A 17,405-nucleotide genomic window follows, 5' to 3' on the forward strand; every position below is an offset into this window, starting at 1 on the left:
AAGTTTCACTTTTACTCTCTTGAACAAGATACGGTTTTGATTAATTTCAGTTTTTCATTCTATTATTCGATGAATTCGTAGATGGATAAAAATACACAATGCCATTCTTAATAAATACCCAGGGAATTTATATTATTGGCTTTACAAAATAAGACACAGGTTGTGATTATTAGGCTGCTGAGTTCAGTGCCTGGATCTTCTTTAATCAGTCTGTAGGCTGTCTGCTTGTCTTTGTAAAAGAGCAGTGGACCCTCATTAAGAGGGACTGCAGGAGTAGAGCAGCAGTGAGACATTTAATGACCTCGAAGTCAGCAGACAAGTGAAGTGAGGTTGTGTTTATTTATTTTTTTCCTATTATTTAAGCAAATGGTGGAAATGTCCTGCAATGAACCTTGTTTGTCCTTTCGTGGCTGTTTCTTTCAGCTCTCCAAATTTTATATACAAGAGCTTCAATGCCCTCTGGTGGACATAGTACTGACTTGTTGCATAAGACAACACTATTCTGCATTTTTTTCGAATGTGTTCAAATGTTTCAAATCTTCAATCTTGAAAAAAACCATCTTAACCTTTAGTGAAAGATCAAAATAAATGCATCTTCTCTCTCTCTCTCTCTCTCTCTCTCTCTCCACATCACCAATGTATTTCAGGTATCTCAAGCCAGATGAGAACAAAAAATCAAAGCACAAGACAGCTGTCAAAAAGAAGACCCTCAACCCTGAATTTAATGAAGTAAGATTAACCTGACCAGTGCCTGATTTACAGACTCTGTAACTCACATTTGCTTTTATAAATGCTAATTCCATTCTCCCTACTACAGGAGTTTTTCTATGAGATCAAGTACGCTGACCTCAGCAAAAAGACCCTGGAGGTGACGGTTTGGGACTATGACATTGGAAAATCCAATGATTTCATTGGTAAGACCCATTTACAAAATCTTGTTAAATCTGTTTTTATCTTTTATTATTATTTAATATTATTTTTAGGCTATATTTTTATTTTTTGCATTAAGATCTTATTTTAATGGTATGCTACCTGTTGAATGTAGTACCAACGGTTACTTCATTTTACAATTTAAGATGCAATCCCAGGGCTCAGCAGTAAAGATTTTTTTCTGATTGTCTGGTCAGGCCAGTAGTTCAGAGTTCTTTTTGCCCTGCTCACATTTTCACAGGACCCAATTTATAAATGTAATTTTATATGAACTTAGTCATTTTATATTTAAAATAATTTTACATTTCTTATTGTAACAGTATCATTTTTACATTGTTTCATTAAAGGGCTCCTATTATGTAAAAATCACTTTTACATGGTGTTTGGACATGACTGTGTGTTGGCAATGTGTGTACACAACTACCCTATAAAGTTAAAAATCCACCCACTCATTTTTTTAATCCACATAAATCATAAGCAGTGTCTCTGAACAATCAAATTGCAGAATCTGTACAAAGTGACGACACGTCACTTATAACAAAAAGCAGAATGTCTAAAAGCTGCTATGTGACAAGGTGTACAGCAAACAAGCTAAAAAACCCAGAACTACATTTTTATAAGCTGTCGACCCAAAAAAAGGAGGGTTTAAGGACACAAAAGTAGAGCGCAATGTCTCATATTACTCTGAGAACTACGCGGGGGTTGCCGGGAACAATCGCACTCGGGTTCGAACCACAGCAAACGAGCCCAGTGTGAAAGCCACCTTAATACACCGATCTAATGTAGTGCTGGGCGGTATACCGGTTTACACCGAAAACCGGTGTATATTTTCGTTACGATGTTAATTTTTAATATACCGCCATACCGATGTATTTAATTACTCAACGTTCGTAACGTTATGCTGCACCGCGGCCGCGGCACACTGTTTCAGACGGACCCTTTACAATGTTGCACTTCTAAGCAGCGACAGCGGTAAACACAGTAGTGCTCTGGTGTTACGTTATAACGCCTTTTTCACACATACTCCGTCTGCAGTGCGTATGCGTTGCGTATTTTTTTTACGCACCCATGTTAACGGATTCCAGCGTTCATACTGCACGAGGTTGCGGTCCATCAGTGCGATCCAGGAGCGGTGCAGCGAACGTTTATGTACCGAGTCTATTTTTGCTTTGCTGCATGCGCTGAATTAAAATGACAGCGCATGGTTCGCGGAAAAAATGAACATGGATTTACACGGAAATGCAGTCATTTCACAATAAATGTATACTAATTAAAGCTGTTTCACACGCAACACATGGGTTTTTGGCTAGGTTTAAAACAAGAAAAAAGTGCACTTTTAGTTAAACAAGGAAAACAATATATATATATTCACTTTTATGGAGGCAGAAAAACAAAGTTCATTAAGACCCGTGGGATTGCTTGTGATAAAGATTAAAATGCAAAAGGCACGAGACTGTTTCTGTCTGTGGTGTTTTAATTTTAAATATTTTAACAAGAAAAGTAGGCTAATTATTGTGTTTAAATGTTTTGCCGCTTGCTTGAGCAGCTTATTATACAAACCTAGAAGTAAAATGCATGAATAATGCATTGTTTATATTTATTTTTAAAACTAATGTCTATAACTATGAAAGATTGTTACTGTTCTGTGATAAAAGACTCACAATGCTGAGAGAAAAAAAAAATTATATATATATATATATATATATATATATATATATATATATATGGTGTGTGTGTGTGTGTGTTTTTTACATGATATGAAATCAAAACAATGAACAAATGTTGTGTTTGTGGACTAAACAGCCGCGGATCAGTAGCGGACTGCAAACGCGTGTGAAACAGGTGTTACAGGGAAGATGGATGCTGCAGAACTAGTAGAACATGACACAGAAGAACTTGTGCCAAAAAGAGGAGCCTGGTCTGTTGTTTGGAGGGTTTTTGGTTTCCAAAAATCCGACGTCGACCAAACAACCATTTTATGCAAGTGCTGTCGGGCTAAAAGCACGTCTTGGAATAACAACCAGCAGAAAATGCATTGAACACCTGATTATGCATGAAAAAAAAAAAAAAAAAAAAACGTCATAAACCGGGAAACCGGCATAATTTAGAAAAAAACCGTGATATAAATTTTTGGTCAAACCGCCCAGCACTAATCTAATGTAAACATGATTTCTTTCCCAGCTGTTTACGTTCACAGATAACTGACTGGGTTTATGTCAATTGTGTGTTTTTAACATAACCTTGTGTGTATTAGACCACTTAAGCTTAAGAACTTAGTTTAGTACTCGCATGCTGTGTGACAGCTGCTTTCTGTGCACGTGCTTAGGATGTGTGCACTCAGAAAACACTATATCAGAAGTTTCAACTTACATGGCTTTAAAACGTTGTTTTGGCAGAGTATTCAAGGTACGAGCTGTAAAGGCACAGCCCTATTCTGGAAAAGTGGGTGAAAGCAGCTCATTTGCATTTAAAGATACAAGCACAAAAACAGCATGTTTTTGCTTTCACTCAAAATGGCCATTTTCAAAATGATATAATGAATGATGTGTGGGGTATTTTGAGCTAAAACTTTACAGACACATTCTATATAATACAACACAAATAATTTGTCAATTTTTTTTTATTTATTTGCAAAGACAATTTACTATAATTTCCTAATATAATAATTTACCATAATGACAGAAAACTCCAAATTATTTTGCTATAAACACTTATGTGAAACAGAAAATAAAAGGAAAAACATTACTGGTTCGATATTTTCAACCCATTCATACTGATGTCAAGACTATCACAAGCCATTCTTGCAACTGTACCAGCCAGCTAGATGAGTTTATCCAACTGACAGGTTGAGAAGCTGAATTAGCAAACAAATGTGACAGAAAAACAAATGTTTAGGTTTGCAAAAAATTTATGTACATTATCAAAAGATGTAAGATCTAGCGCTGACCCAGTTGGGCAAGTTTTGTCAACAGGCCTGAAATTCTCTTGAGCAGGTCATCCTTATAATCAATGCCCGAGTCCCATGGGGATCTATTGACCTTTGATTGTTTTTAGCAATTTTAATGAACTTTTCCACCCTTTCTCCAGGTGGACTCTCTTTAGGTATCAATGCCAATGGCGAGAGGCTAAAACACTGGTTTGACTGTCTGAAAAACAAGGACAAGAAAATCGAGCGCTGGCACACGTTAACCAATGAACTCCCTGGTTCAGGGTACAATGACTGAAAGGCTCTCTTTCTAGTGCTTGCACCGATGCCCTGCCCCTTTCCTACATGATGTCGATGTAAAGCCCAGCAGCCTGCGATGGATGGATCAACACTCCAGCAGTGCACTGATTTAGAGATGGGTGCCAGTATCTGTTCCCAACTAACACACCTGCTCTTATCTCTTGTACTTTTCCTGGTGTTGAGCTTACAGTCTGATTGTGTGGCTTGATGTGGCTTTTGGGCTTATATAAGGGTCTTTAATCAGCCTGTGTTTGTACAGCCTCACTGAAAATGCAGAGATGTTCCCACAGCCAACAAGAGATCAGTCCCTGTCTTCAAATATTTAACCACACTCTACTGTTCTCTTTCTCCATTCTCTTGGCTATCTTCAAGGTTTAATGTGTATTCAAGAATGCTGTTTACAGACATTAGCTCTCAGTAAATGTATCATTAAGCATATGCATCATGGCAGCAGAGGGGCTCTGAAAATACACTTTCCAAAACAATACTGTTTACAGTCCAAAACCTTTCTGATGCCTATCCTAAGGCCGGGGGATAAACTACACAATTGTATTTAACAGACAGATGATTGTGAAGATTATATCTGTTGATGGAGGTTTAAAAAAATCTTACAAATATAAACTCACAACAAATAAGTGAGTTTTTGCTGCCCCCTTCTATTACAACAGGCTAGAATGTTTTTGTTTTTGTTGTTGTTGTTTTTTAATTGAATAACCTCCTAGTCAGTCTACTTAATGAATGTAATTTATCTTTTAGTTTCTGTACTCTCACTGTAAATGAACTGTGATATTAAGACAGCACACAGCAGAGTTTCAATAGCCATTTTTCTAGAGAGGAAACCGTTTACACAGAGAAAACACAATTGCTGAAAAAGCGCTATTCTAGAAATGAAGACTATGGATAATACAACTTTCATCTGGACATTTATCCTAATATTGTTTTAATGTGTTAATTATCCATTTTTGGATTAAACACTTTGCCCAAGCCCAATTCATATATTGCATTAATATCTTTTACTTAAAATTCTTCAGTCTGTAAATCAAAAAAAGGACTGAACAAACTATTGTTTTGAGATTTATTAATAGCATGTTTATCGTATTCTTCCTTTGAGCATTTTAAAGATGACTAAATATATTTTTTTAAATACTGTTAAAGTCTTTTAACATGTTAATTTTAATTTTGTGGCATTAAATTATAACTAATGTATTATTTTAACCTTTCTGTGTTATTGCATATTTAGCATGCCATTGGTGGGTTTTGTAGATATTATTAATGTATATTTAACAGTTGTGTTTTTCTCCCTCATTACCAATAGATTTTATTCATTAAGGTAAACTCTAGATTGCAAATAAGACTTCAGATCTTGGCCATTTATTAAACACTTTGAAACTTCAAGGAGAACTCCTGTCTACAGACCTACGATGTATGTTCACCAACTGAGAAACCTTATCACTCTCTGACACCGTTCATTGTGCAAGCCACTCCTGTGACATTTTTGTAATCTTTTTGCTTTTGTAAACAAACTCTATGGCATAAAAATGCATGCAATGTTTTTGGGCTGTCATTAAAATAACTTTGCTTAATGTTTGATACTGCTGTTCTCCTCTGTAAAAAGAGAGTTCCTGCTCTTGGATGCTCCAGGAATGTCAGCCTTCCTTCTCGGACCGTTTTTGTACTTTTGAACGCTATCGCATTGCCTGTCAGGTTGCTGTATTGACTGGACAAGTGAATGCATGTTACAAAAAATAAAGTCTTGTTTTGATCATTTTAACTCTCAGGCAATTGTTTGCAAATTATAGTGGTTCTCTGATGAAGTCAATATATTTCTCCTCCTGGTTCACCTTAATCTTGCACCGAATGGCCGAATTATCGTGCCTTTTCTTTTGTAACAGTGTGTTTTTGCACCGCTCACTTTACAGAGATTCCTAGATTGAAATTAGCTTTTAATATGGAAACAAAATACATATGGCATAGTAATATTCTTGTCTGTGTTACACTGTTAAAACATTGTCTCTTAAAGACACATTATGGGTATCCTTACACTGTGTGGTAGTGCCGTGGATGGCATGGGTGCAAGGCTGAGGTGGAGGATGCTTGTATAACTTCAGATTCTGGCATCTGGTAGTGTTAAACATTCAGACTAAATAAGAAACCGATTGGCTTTGTTTTTGTAAACCGTATTATAAGATCTTTAATACATTGTGTTTGGTCATCTGTTAATTTTTGTGTACGTCACATTTATGTTGTTAAAAGTCACCATGAAGTGAAAATACTGTAGAAATATCATAAACTACAGAAAGCATTAAAGGGATACTCTACCTCAAAATGAAAATTTTGTCAATTACTTACCCCCATATTGTTCCAAACCTGTAAAAGATCCGTTTGTCTTCGGAACAAAATTTACGATATTTTGGATGAAAACCGGGAGGCTTGTGACTGTCCCATAGACTGCCAAACAAATAACAGTGTCAAGGTCCATAAAAGGTATGAAAGTCGTTTGGCAGAATACTCCATCTGCCATCAGACGTGCAATCTGGGTTATATGAAGCAATGGGTAACACTTTTTGTAAGCGACGAAAACAAAAATAACAACTTTATTCAGTAATTACTTTGTCAACAGCCTCCTTTGTGTCTCTCCATATCACTTCCTTGTGGCGCGGCTGATACAGAAGAGCATACGCAGCATACGGTGATATCCCGTCGCTTCATATAAACCAGATTGCATGTCTGATGGCAGATGGAGTATTCTGACAACGACTTTCATACCTTTTATGGACCTTGACACCGCTATTTACTTGGCACTCTATGGCACAGTCACAGTCCTCCCGGTTTCATCTAAAATTTCTTAAATTATGTTCTGAAGATGAACGTAGCTTTTACGGGTTTGGAACGACATGGGGGTAAGTGATTAATGACAAAATTTTCATTTTGGGGTGGAGTATCCCTTTAAGGGTTTAATTATAATATCATTATCAATTGCTGTCAGACACCAGAATCTGTTGTTTCTGAATATGTTTTTGTCCAATTTCAAAACTGTTGAAGTATTATATCTAGAGTGTGTTTTTTACTATGGCGAATGATATTTGGTATTAACATCATGTTCAGAACTGGAAACCCATATCAAATAAAGTAGAAAAACACCTGAAAATGAGTTCGCCTCTTTTTGTCTTGTAGATTACTATCAAACTGGAAGAAAACAGCAACCTTGGAACTAAATACTGAATACAAATGATTAAAAAATATATAATTATAATAATGTTAGGAATGTTTTATTGTTTCATTAACCTATTTTAGTTGTGCCAAAACATCTAAAACAAACGTTTACAGAAACAACAACTATCCTTCTCAAATAAATCTTTTTTAAAAATTGGAATTAACTCCTTTTTGCAAAAAATGTTTTATGATCTAATGACGAAGAACTCTGAACTCTTTTACAAGTGCAGACACCTGCTGTTCCTCAGTGTTCTGGGCCTGGTTGAGCCGGATGGCTCTAATAACTCAACAGCTCCACCATGTGTTGTAAGCCTAGTCTCTGAGCATCATCTACAGGCCTGTTGTTGAACCTGTCCCTTTGCTATCATTTCAGAGAAGATTGAAATAATGTTTTTAATGCAGGTACAGTGATGCTCTTATATCACTACAGTACCAAAAGTAAGGATACATCTTTTTCTCATGATCTTAAAAACAATCTGATTGAAGAGCTTTGCTTAAATGCATGTAATTTGTTTGTAGACAATATAAATTATGCATACATACAGTATGACTTTCCCAACAAAATGGAGTTATAATTTATAATTTTTCACATTTGATATCAAGCTACAATGTGGCCAAATATAAGATCATTTTTGATTTTTTTTGTAGTTTTGATGACTTGATATTATTTTAACTTACTGAACAAAAAAATGTATGTGTGTCCAAACTTTTGACAGATAAATCACTGCTTTTTAAACTCCATACCTCAAGATCCGATCCATTGCGGACACAGAACTTCACCATTTCAGGCTGATTGGTACACACCGCCTATAAAAGCAAATGAAGGAAGATGAGCCAGGCTTAGATGCTTATCATAGAAGCAACATTCACTTAACATGTCTGGGAAAACCTCACCACGTGTAAGGGAGTTCGACCGTGAGCATCAGAAACATTAAAACTGACTCCAGCCTTCTTCCACGCCTCCATCTGTTCTGTGTCTCCAAGGAATGCAAGACTGAAAAGCACAATCCATATTAAAAAGATAACAATTATTGCTATTAAGGTTAATGGGATACTCCACCCCAAAATGAACATTTTGTTATTAATCACTTACCCCCATGTCGTTCCAAACCCGTAAAAGCTTCGTTCGTCTTCCGAACACAATATAAGATATTTTGGATGAAAACCGGGAGGCTTGTGACTGTCCCATAGACTGCCAAGTAACTTACACTGTCAAGGTCCAGAAAAGTATGAAAGACATCATCAGAATAGTCCATCTGCCATCAGTGGTTCAACCGTAACATTATGAAGCGGCGAGAATACTTTTTGTACGCAAATAAAACAAAAATAGCAACTTTATTCAACAATTTGCCTCCTCTGTGTCTCTCCGCATCACCGTAGCGCCATTTTGGAGAATATGAGCTGAATGGCAGATGGACTATTCTGTCAAATCTGTTTCATACTTTTCTGGACCTTGACAGTGTAAGTTACTTGGCAGTCTATAGGACAGTCACAAGCCTCCCGGTTTTCATCCAAAATATCTTACATTGTGTTTCCGAAGACGAAAGAAACTTTTACAGGTTTGGAACGAAATTTTCATCTTGGAGTGGAGTATCCCTTTAACCAATAACATGTTCATCAGATTGACACCTTTTATCAAGTGCACTCTTTTGTGAAATTAACTTACACTTACCAGCACATCTCAACCCCAAGTTCCTCTGAGGATTTTTCCAAACGTGCCCCTGCAGAAATTAAAAGCTCCACCACCTCCAAACTCCTAGTGATTTAAAAGATTAATCAGTAAACCTAGGTATGCAACAGGGTCGGAAATTAACAGGGGATTTTGGGGCAATAAATGCCCCAGCACAATTAAACTAAATCTATTACATCTGTCGCAATTAAAGTGAAATGTGGAATGTGCTGCTGACTGTGTTATTTGATCTAGATCTGCTCATGTTGCATCAGATTTCTTTTTACGTGTTTTTTCATTAAGCATTTTAAACATTCACACATATTTCTGTTGAATTTATGAATGAAATGGCCAGTGAAATGTGTTTAGAATAGTCACCTCTGAAAATGTGTTTTGGTTTGTTTTTGTTTTTTTTAAAGTGTAGAGCTCACTGACCATGAGTGCACACCATTTGTAATAAAACTGCAGCCTTACGATGCAAGTTATTTTTTAATTTTTTATCATTTATATCCTTCATCTAGGCTATTTATTGTATATTGTGCATTTTTAGTATAAATACATGTAAGCCACATTTGAATAGCATTAAACAGTCTGTGCAAATAAACATAAATGCCATGTCAGATGCAGTTTCTGTTCCACCTTTGCAGTATAAAGACAGCTTTGGTTTTGGTATAGTATTCTGAGATATTGAAGTAATTGATTAAATGTAAGTACAAAATACAACACGGATACAATTAATTAATTAAATTATAAAAATTGGCCAAACAAAGGAAGAAAAAAAAGCCCCTGGAAATCAATTTCAGGGGGCAAATTATTCCCCTTAATGGAGAAATTAATTTCTAACCTTTGTATGCAATGTATACCCAGCAAAGCACACAAACGTGATAAGTACTTGCAGCGTATGGCATCTCGAAGCGGGGTTTCTTCCTCACAGTCGGTGGCATTCACATCTGCTCCCTGCTGCAGCAAGAAGCGAACGGCGTTTAAATGGCCTTCTCCTGCTGCCACATGCAGAGGTGTCCTACCGCGCTCATCACCACTTGAGACATCAGCACCCTATCACAAGAAATATACAGAAATACACATTTGGGGTAGGTACACCCTTTTTTGAGATGTGTAATTTTTATTTCCTTTTTACACTGTTAACAATAAATATTACTTTTTATTAATTCTTTAATTGTATTTATTTTTGTCGATATCTGAGATAAATAGCCTATGATTACATAACCAATAAACTTTGATAACACCAATTAATTTTAATTATTGTTTTTAAAGGGATACTCCACCCCAAAATGAAAATTTTGTCAATAATCACTTACCCCCATGTCGTTTCAACTCCGTAAAAGCTTCGTTCGTCTTCGGAACACAATTTAAGATATTTTGGATGAAAACCGGGAGGCCTGTGACTGTCCCATAGACTGCCAAGTAAAAACAGTGTCAAGGTCCATAAAAGTTATGAAAGTCGTTGTCAGAATACTCCATCTGCCATCAGACGTGCAATCTGGGTTATATGAAGTGACGGGAACACTTTTTGTAAGCGAAGAAAACAAAAATATGACTTTATTCAATAATTCCTTTGTCAACAGTCTCCTCTGTGTCTCTCCATATCACTGTATGCAGCATAAGCTCTTCTGTGTCATCCCCGCCACAAGGATGCGCTGTTTTATTCCAAATCAAAGCTAAATACACGTAGAAACAGCGCATCCATGTGGCGCGGATGATACAGAAGAGCATGCGTTATTGACACTGTTATTTACTTGGCAGTCTATGGGACAGTCACAGGCCTCCCGGTTTTCATCCAAAATATCTTAAATTATGTTCCGAAGACGAACAAAGCTTTTACGTGTTAGGAACGACATGGGGGTAAGTGATTAATGACAACATTTTCATTTTGGGGTGGAGTATCCCTTTAAGATTTAAAGTCCTGTGATCTTGCATGAGGTGGTCAAACCGTCTTCGGCCTGATCCTATATTTCTAAATTAGTTTCTAAACCAGAGAGACCTGATCAGGTGAAACACTAAAATGTAACAAAGCATTCGTCTTGTCTTTTAAATTATATTTCAGGCTGACATTTGCATTATGCAAGTCAGACCTAGACTAACTAACTTCTTAAGGCTCTTTGCAGTCTTAAAAAGATTTACTTTTGATCTATGTGTAGTATTTAGTGACATGTTACAGTAGCACTGACTGCACTAACTGCAAAACAGATATGCAGATTATCCCAACTTCATTTGGGAAGATCTAATCTGGTTAAAATGGAACTAAAGTGCAATAAAGTGACATACAGAGCTAACTTATCAAAAGTGAGTTTGAAGGGTACATTACTCTGCTGCACATTAGCCCAGTAACGTTACAGACCTGACAGGAAACAAACATAACGTTCATATGTTTAATATTAGCACAGACACAGATACAGTACCTCTCGTAGATGTTCCTCCAGGCCGAGAATATCTTCTTCTACGGCTGAGGAGTTCAACAGATTAGGGAAAAGAGCAAGCTGGCACGCTTTCATCTCCTGGAGAAAAGAAAGCCATTTGAAAACGGTGGACGGTTACTTGAGGAAGTAATACTGATTTAATTTTACAAACTCCTTGCTTAATATCACCACGCCGTAGTGATACTAACTCTGACTTACTACCAACTTAATGATTACATTCAGCCTAGCCAGGTCTGTTGTTCAGTGATACACAGATTACTGTAACGTTACGTTAACGTCAGTTCTTTCAGATAATTTTGCGGACGTTGGTAACACGAACCGTCCTCACGTTACTCGTCCCAAGCCATCCGAGGCGAAGAGAAGATGCTACAGCAGACCAGTATCGGTAAATTTCATCAGGTATCTCTTTTCTTGACAAACAAACCCCCATAATTAAAGAATAACATGCAAACCACAGACTAACGTTAATTTAAAGGTCAAGCGCACTTGCGTCAATATACTGGCGCGAAAGGTCACGTGTCTCGCATTTGTAGAGAGCTCAAATAAATTGGACTTTCCCAACATTTATTATTATTATTATTATTATTATGTATCAATGAAGAAACAACTGAATAGTTTTAAGTGACTTTATTAGAAGTGTGTGTGTGTGTGTGTGTTCTTGTGAATATACAATTTTTCATTAAAAAATGTCATTAAAAAGTTAAAATTTAATTACAGTAAATGAATCACTAATTTTATAATTATAATCAATAATATAATCATATAATAAATTCTACACACACACACACACACATATATATATATATATATATATATATATATATATATATATATATATATATATATATATATATATATATATAAATTATTCATGTTGAATATATGTTTTCCTTCTAATATTTTTTCATCTTTGTGTATAGAATTACAAAAAGGGGAAAAAAAGAATTGGACAACAGATTATTTTTCTGTTGAACAATAATCAATTTATAAATTAAATCTCTCAATGAAACTTTTTTTCTCAAATATTTAGAGCTTATATCGAGTTTATTTACCGATCACTATTATAGATCAGTGAGTTTAATACTTCTAAATATTTGTCGATTTTAATTGCTTAACGTTACCACAGAAATAAATGCAGAGGAGGGTTAAGGCATATACATATATATATATACATATATATATATATATATATATATATATATATATATATATATATATATATATATATATATATATATATATATAGATATATATATATATACATATATACATATACATATATATACATATACATGTATATACATATATATATATATATATATATATATATATATATATATATATATATATATATATATATATATATATATATATATATATATATATATGCATTATTGTAAGGGGTAGGCTTAGGGAAGGCTAGATGGCATACAGCAAAAACTACTGCGCATGCGCACATCAATATAACGTAATTTTTCGCACACTGTACAACAATAATTACTATTTTTGCATTATTGTAAGGGGTAGGTTTAGGGTTGGGATAGGTGTAGACGTTAATAAAACACAATCTAATAGATAGAAAATTAAATTTATTGTTAGGTTCCGGTTTGTGCTGTATCCCTCTAGCCACAACCGCAGAGCCGTAAAATGTCGTGAAGTCAGATCCTGCGCTATAAAATGTGGCGCTCTTCATCCGGTGTCTTTCTCAGCTTCAGCCCGTCTGCGAGTGCTTGTGAAGAAGTGTGGCTTAAACTAGGTACTTGGCCTGTTTTCTATGTCTGTATCTGCTATTTCAGCATTTCAGTTACCCAGCTTGTGTTCTCTTAAGTTTATTGTATGGTAACATTTAATAGGTTTGAAGGAAAGTCTTTCTTTTACGTTTTAGCAAATAGTAGCCCACACCACGTGGTGAATAGTCCTGCGGACTCGTGTGCATAGAGAAAACTAGCGAACTAAAAAGTTCTTTATTCCGATTGCTTCTGTAGTGAAATGCACCAGTTGTATTGCACTGTACTGATTCATTTAGAGTGATTTGGTCATTGTGAGGAGCACGTGTTTATAGCTTGATCAGATCTCGTAGACTGCCAAGCAGATCATCACAAGCGGAATTTCTCAAATAGGGAAGTTCCTCGATCTGCTCGGCTAGAAAAACACCAGGTTTGCTTTCATCACTGTATAATAGTTGCAGTGATGACAATGAGGCCTGGAATATCCCCATCATGTCTCAGCTGCTGTAATTTAGGACGATAAAAAGGCTAATGTTCTTCTGTTTCTTCCAACAGGGAATTCTTATCCCTCTCCATAATTATAATTAATAGAAACATACACAAACATAATTGTAAGTTTGGTTTTTATTTTTTTATTTTTTTTTTAGAAGTGGTTTGGAAAGAAAATGCACAGTAATAGTCACAGTCTAGTCATAGTGGGCTTAGGAACTAGTGCAGTGCAAAAATTACAATTCCCTTCTCTTGCAACTCACTGTTGTGGCCACCAAATAACAGTGCTACTTATGAGAAGAGACATTTTTGCCAAAGAAAATATTGCTGTTTTTTTTTTTATTACATGTCATTTCAAATGAGGGGTGTGTGCTTTCAGGGTTCGGATGGCGTAAAAGGTCCTGTTGTGAACAGACCGGCCAATTGGGTAAGAATTTGTCAGGATAATGATGAATTGCCAGAGTTTTGTGATGATGATTGGCGTTAATGTTCAACTGCTCTTATAAACTATGAAAGAGGATGTGCCTTTCTGAACACTCAAACTCCCTTTCATTGTTCTTAAAATGTAGACATGCTATGCTTTTCTTACGTTTCTCTATGCTTTCAGGCTTCAGAACAAAATGTGGGTGAATAATCCTGGGAATGAATGCATAAAATGCATTTTTTGCATCTAAAGAAGCTTGTCCTGATGGTAAGTGTCACTGAATGACGTTTTAATAATAGTAACTCTTATTTTATCTGTAACATTTCAAAATGTATTAAATTATTTGGTTTAATTGAGGTCTATCCCGACTTGCCCCTCTCAGTAGAGCTTAGTCGTTGGAAATGCCTCAGAGATTAAGTCTGTAGTATCGCTTTACCCATGTCGCTGATATCATTAGCTTTGTGGGATAACGCTGCAGTACATTCAATGAGCTTAAAGGATGTACCTTAATTTGTAAGGCATAGAGAAGAACAAAATCTCAACTTGATATTTCCACTCTGTAGGTGTGATCTGAAGGATGCCCACTAGAAGGCACAACACCCCGGTTTTGGTGATTGGAGGTTTGTAATGTTAAAGTGGTTTATTAGAAATCTTATTAGTCAGCACTGTTGGTATCTGCATCCAGTTGTATGTGACTGACTGGAATGTTCATATGCCAGTGCTAGAGAACCTTGACACACGCTTTTATTGGACCTTATGTGTTTGTTGTTGGGTCCTGGTGGTGGTCGAGACAAGGCCTTATTTTTATTTTTTTTTATAATGCAGCCAGTTTATAAGCACTTCACACAAGTGTTGAAAAGTTGGTTGCTACACGTTGCATTCCCAGATGCAGAGATGAATTTGTGTGGAGCAGCACTTACTGTGAACCAAGCTGCGCCGAGACACTGAAGAGACCGCTTCATGTATAAGAATGCAGTGCCGTGCAAAATTGAAACCACAGTATTTGATAATTGAAATGAGCCATATTGTGATTTTGGTTTTACTTCAATTAATCACGCAGCTCAAGCTGGAAGCCAAGCTGTTTTTGATGTGAACTTTTCTGTACAGCCTCTCTAGTGCAGTGCGGGTGTGCTTTCAATTCTCTCACATATCCAACATGTCATCCCCAGGATAACTGCTCACTGCGACCTACTTGTTTTCGATGCCTTCTGACATTTTCAATTGCTCAGTGCGTCTTGATGATCCTGATGTGTCCGTGTTGTCCCCACAGGTCCCATATGGCTAGATTGAAGAATGAATGTTCTTCCAGTACTGTAAAAAGAAAAGTAAGGAATTTGTTCTTAAACCTTTCCTGTCTGTGATGTATTTGGTCATATACCAAGGCTTTTAGGATACATAGTTCCTGACTTGCTGTGGACATGACCGAAAATTAAAACCCATCCTAATGAGTCGCTTCAGTTGTATTTCTGTTGGGATTTATTAGGAACATTTCCTTAAATGCCCTCAATATGCAACTCAATGCAAGGTTGTACGTCTTTAATTGTTTTTGCTGTAACAGGTTTGGAGTTGGAGTGAAGGGTTTCCCAGCCAGACTTTTCTTGGAAGGTGAGAGCTGTTCCACATCTTTGGATCACTTTCAAAGGGGGTCAGCCACTTCTTTTCACTGGCGATCCTTAACGCCGTGATCCAACATCAGTGCCCTATGAGGTGTTTTGCAGGTTTTTTTTACAATATAAACTGCTTGCTGTCTTTGGGGCAACACCTGATTTACTTTAAGCAATGTCATTGGCTTATTGTATTCGCACTTTCGATATGAACTTAATTACTTTCGTAATTACTTCTGTCTTCAACAGTTGTTGCTGGTGAGGAGATCATACTGCACAACGAATCTGTAAACCTTCTGCTTTGGAGGATTTTGTGGTTTATTTTCAATAAATAAAGTGTGAAAGGTATCTGGTTTAAGGATTTGTTTATTTTCAAAAAGGGAGAAGGGCAAATGTAATCCCAAATATCTCCCAACATGAATGCTAACAGTTTCTCTTAGTGTAATTTAGCCATTAAACTTATTTGTGCTACAGTTTTCTCATTTTGAGCACACCTTAGAGAGGATAACATTAAGATTTGAAGCCTCATAGCCAGTGTCATGCCAGTAGGAGATTGGTTCTCAGGGCTTCGTGTGGGTCATGGGGTTCAGATTAAAGGATTCTCTGTGCAGAACGTAGTGTTTAGTGCTGCTGCTTTGACAAGCTGCCTTTGAGTGTGTAACTAAGCCTTTATTGTGAGTGCGCGAATGTTCTATTGCTGTATTTGCTCTCTGGGGAATGTCCTAAAGTGTACTTTCAGCTGGGAATTTGTTCATAAAGTACCTGGTTAGAAAAGAGAAATTGTTCAGGCCAAGCAACCGAATGGACTTGAGTATTTTATTCACTTGAGTCTGATTCATTTCGATTTGCATTTACACAAGCTTCAAGTCAATTTAGTATTCAAGGAGTATTAAGTCAGTATGAAAATAGTCAAAAGCTTTTTTGCCTTTGACTGTCTTTGATGACAAAAGGTGTAAAGTTGATCCTTGTGTTTAGAGAAAGATGTAGTCTGATGTTAGGGTCATTTAGCCTTTATTGTTACATTTTCTTTATAAAGTGCATTACAGAAGAGAAATTCACTGCTGGCTGAACAGTTTCTCTAAAGATTCTCTACTCAAAATACTAATTTGGCTTTTTCAATGTTTAAGTTAACTTTTACAAGAAAGCATGTTAGTTCTAGAGAGACTGTTGCATATTTAAAAACATTTACCTGGTAACACACACACCTGATATTCAGAAAAAAGAAAGCAAAGAAGTCAAAGTCCAAACCTTACCACTCGGTGTGTTCTGAGTAGTAATGCTGAAAGGAATGGTGTCTAAAGAGCAGTGCTGTCCTTTGAACCGAACAATGCCTGTCCCTGTGAGAGATCAGAGTGTCCCAGGGATCTTATCACAGCTGCACACAAAGAATGCTTGTTGTTTTTATGACGCTCTGCAGCACCGGCCCTGGTTACCAATAGACCACACTTGTGAATCATTAAACTTCTGCCACCTTGCATTAGATGATGCATTCTGGGCCAGGACTTGGTACATTAAGGGGTGTCATGATGTAATTATGCATTACGCGTGTTGAACATGGTTGCTTCAAATGACTTACTATTTGCTGTGTTTATATTTTAGTATAATTTATATATATATATATATATATATATATATATAAATATAATTTACTGTTTTAAAATTCTAGCTGGGAGGAAATTACTTCA

At 36.2% G+C, this 17,405-nt stretch overlaps 2 protein-coding genes, 1 long non-coding RNA gene and 1 other non-coding gene across 10 annotated transcripts in view; 3 read left to right on the forward strand and 1 right to left on the reverse strand.

Moving 5' to 3' along the window:
- Nucleotides 1-5,927, forward strand: part of LOC109066876 (double C2-like domain-containing protein beta) — a 79,694-nt gene extending 73,767 nt beyond the window's left edge. For both annotated transcript variants that reach the window (XM_042756866.1, XM_042756867.1), the window contains 3 exons: nucleotides 648-729; nucleotides 818-914; nucleotides 4,018-5,927. In XM_042756866.1, the coding sequence (XP_042612800.1) occupies nucleotides 648-729; nucleotides 818-914; nucleotides 4,018-4,154 (316 nt within the window). In that variant the 3' untranslated portion in view covers nucleotides 4,155-5,927. The remainder of the gene's footprint in view (nucleotides 1-647; nucleotides 730-817; nucleotides 915-4,017) is intronic.
- The window catches only part of si:ch211-209a2.2 (L-asparaginase), a 43,718-nt gene that overhangs the window by 24,813 nt on the left and 1,500 nt on the right, over nucleotides 1-17,405 (reverse strand). For 2 of the 6 annotated variants that reach the window (XM_042756874.1, XM_042756869.1), the window contains exons 1-6: nucleotides 11,796-11,989; nucleotides 11,459-11,554; nucleotides 9,931-10,094; nucleotides 9,042-9,125; nucleotides 8,264-8,363; nucleotides 8,114-8,176 (exon numbers count right to left, since the gene is read on the reverse strand). In XM_042756874.1, coding sequence (XP_042612808.1) covers nucleotides 8,114-8,176; nucleotides 8,264-8,363; nucleotides 9,042-9,125; nucleotides 9,931-10,094; nucleotides 11,459-11,554; nucleotides 11,796-11,906 — 618 coding nt within the window. In that variant the 5' untranslated portion in view covers nucleotides 11,907-11,989. Of the gene's footprint in view, nucleotides 1-6,990; nucleotides 7,731-8,113; nucleotides 8,177-8,263; nucleotides 8,364-9,041; nucleotides 9,126-9,930; nucleotides 10,095-11,458; nucleotides 11,555-11,795; nucleotides 11,990-15,308; nucleotides 15,437-16,973; nucleotides 17,313-17,405 lie in introns of those variants that run through there. The other 4 variants (XM_042756873.1, XM_042756872.1, XM_042756871.1 and 1 more) reach the window with 4 other exon arrangements.
- Nucleotides 13,819-15,812, forward strand: LOC109066879. Its single transcript, XR_002013734.2, has 5 exons — nucleotides 13,819-14,119; nucleotides 14,300-14,383; nucleotides 14,680-14,736; nucleotides 15,387-15,441; nucleotides 15,675-15,812. It is a non-coding gene; the product is annotated as an uncharacterized LOC109066879 (long non-coding RNA).
- LOC122145216 lies at nucleotides 14,468-14,601 on the forward strand. The gene has a single exon (XR_006160168.1). It is a non-coding gene; the product is annotated as a small nucleolar RNA SNORA18 (small nucleolar RNA).

The sequence above is a fragment of the Cyprinus carpio genome, chromosome A5, assembly GCF_018340385.1.
Source record: "Cyprinus carpio isolate SPL01 chromosome A5, ASM1834038v1, whole genome shotgun sequence".
Classification (NCBI taxonomy): domain Eukaryota; kingdom Metazoa; phylum Chordata; class Actinopteri; order Cypriniformes; family Cyprinidae; genus Cyprinus; species Cyprinus carpio.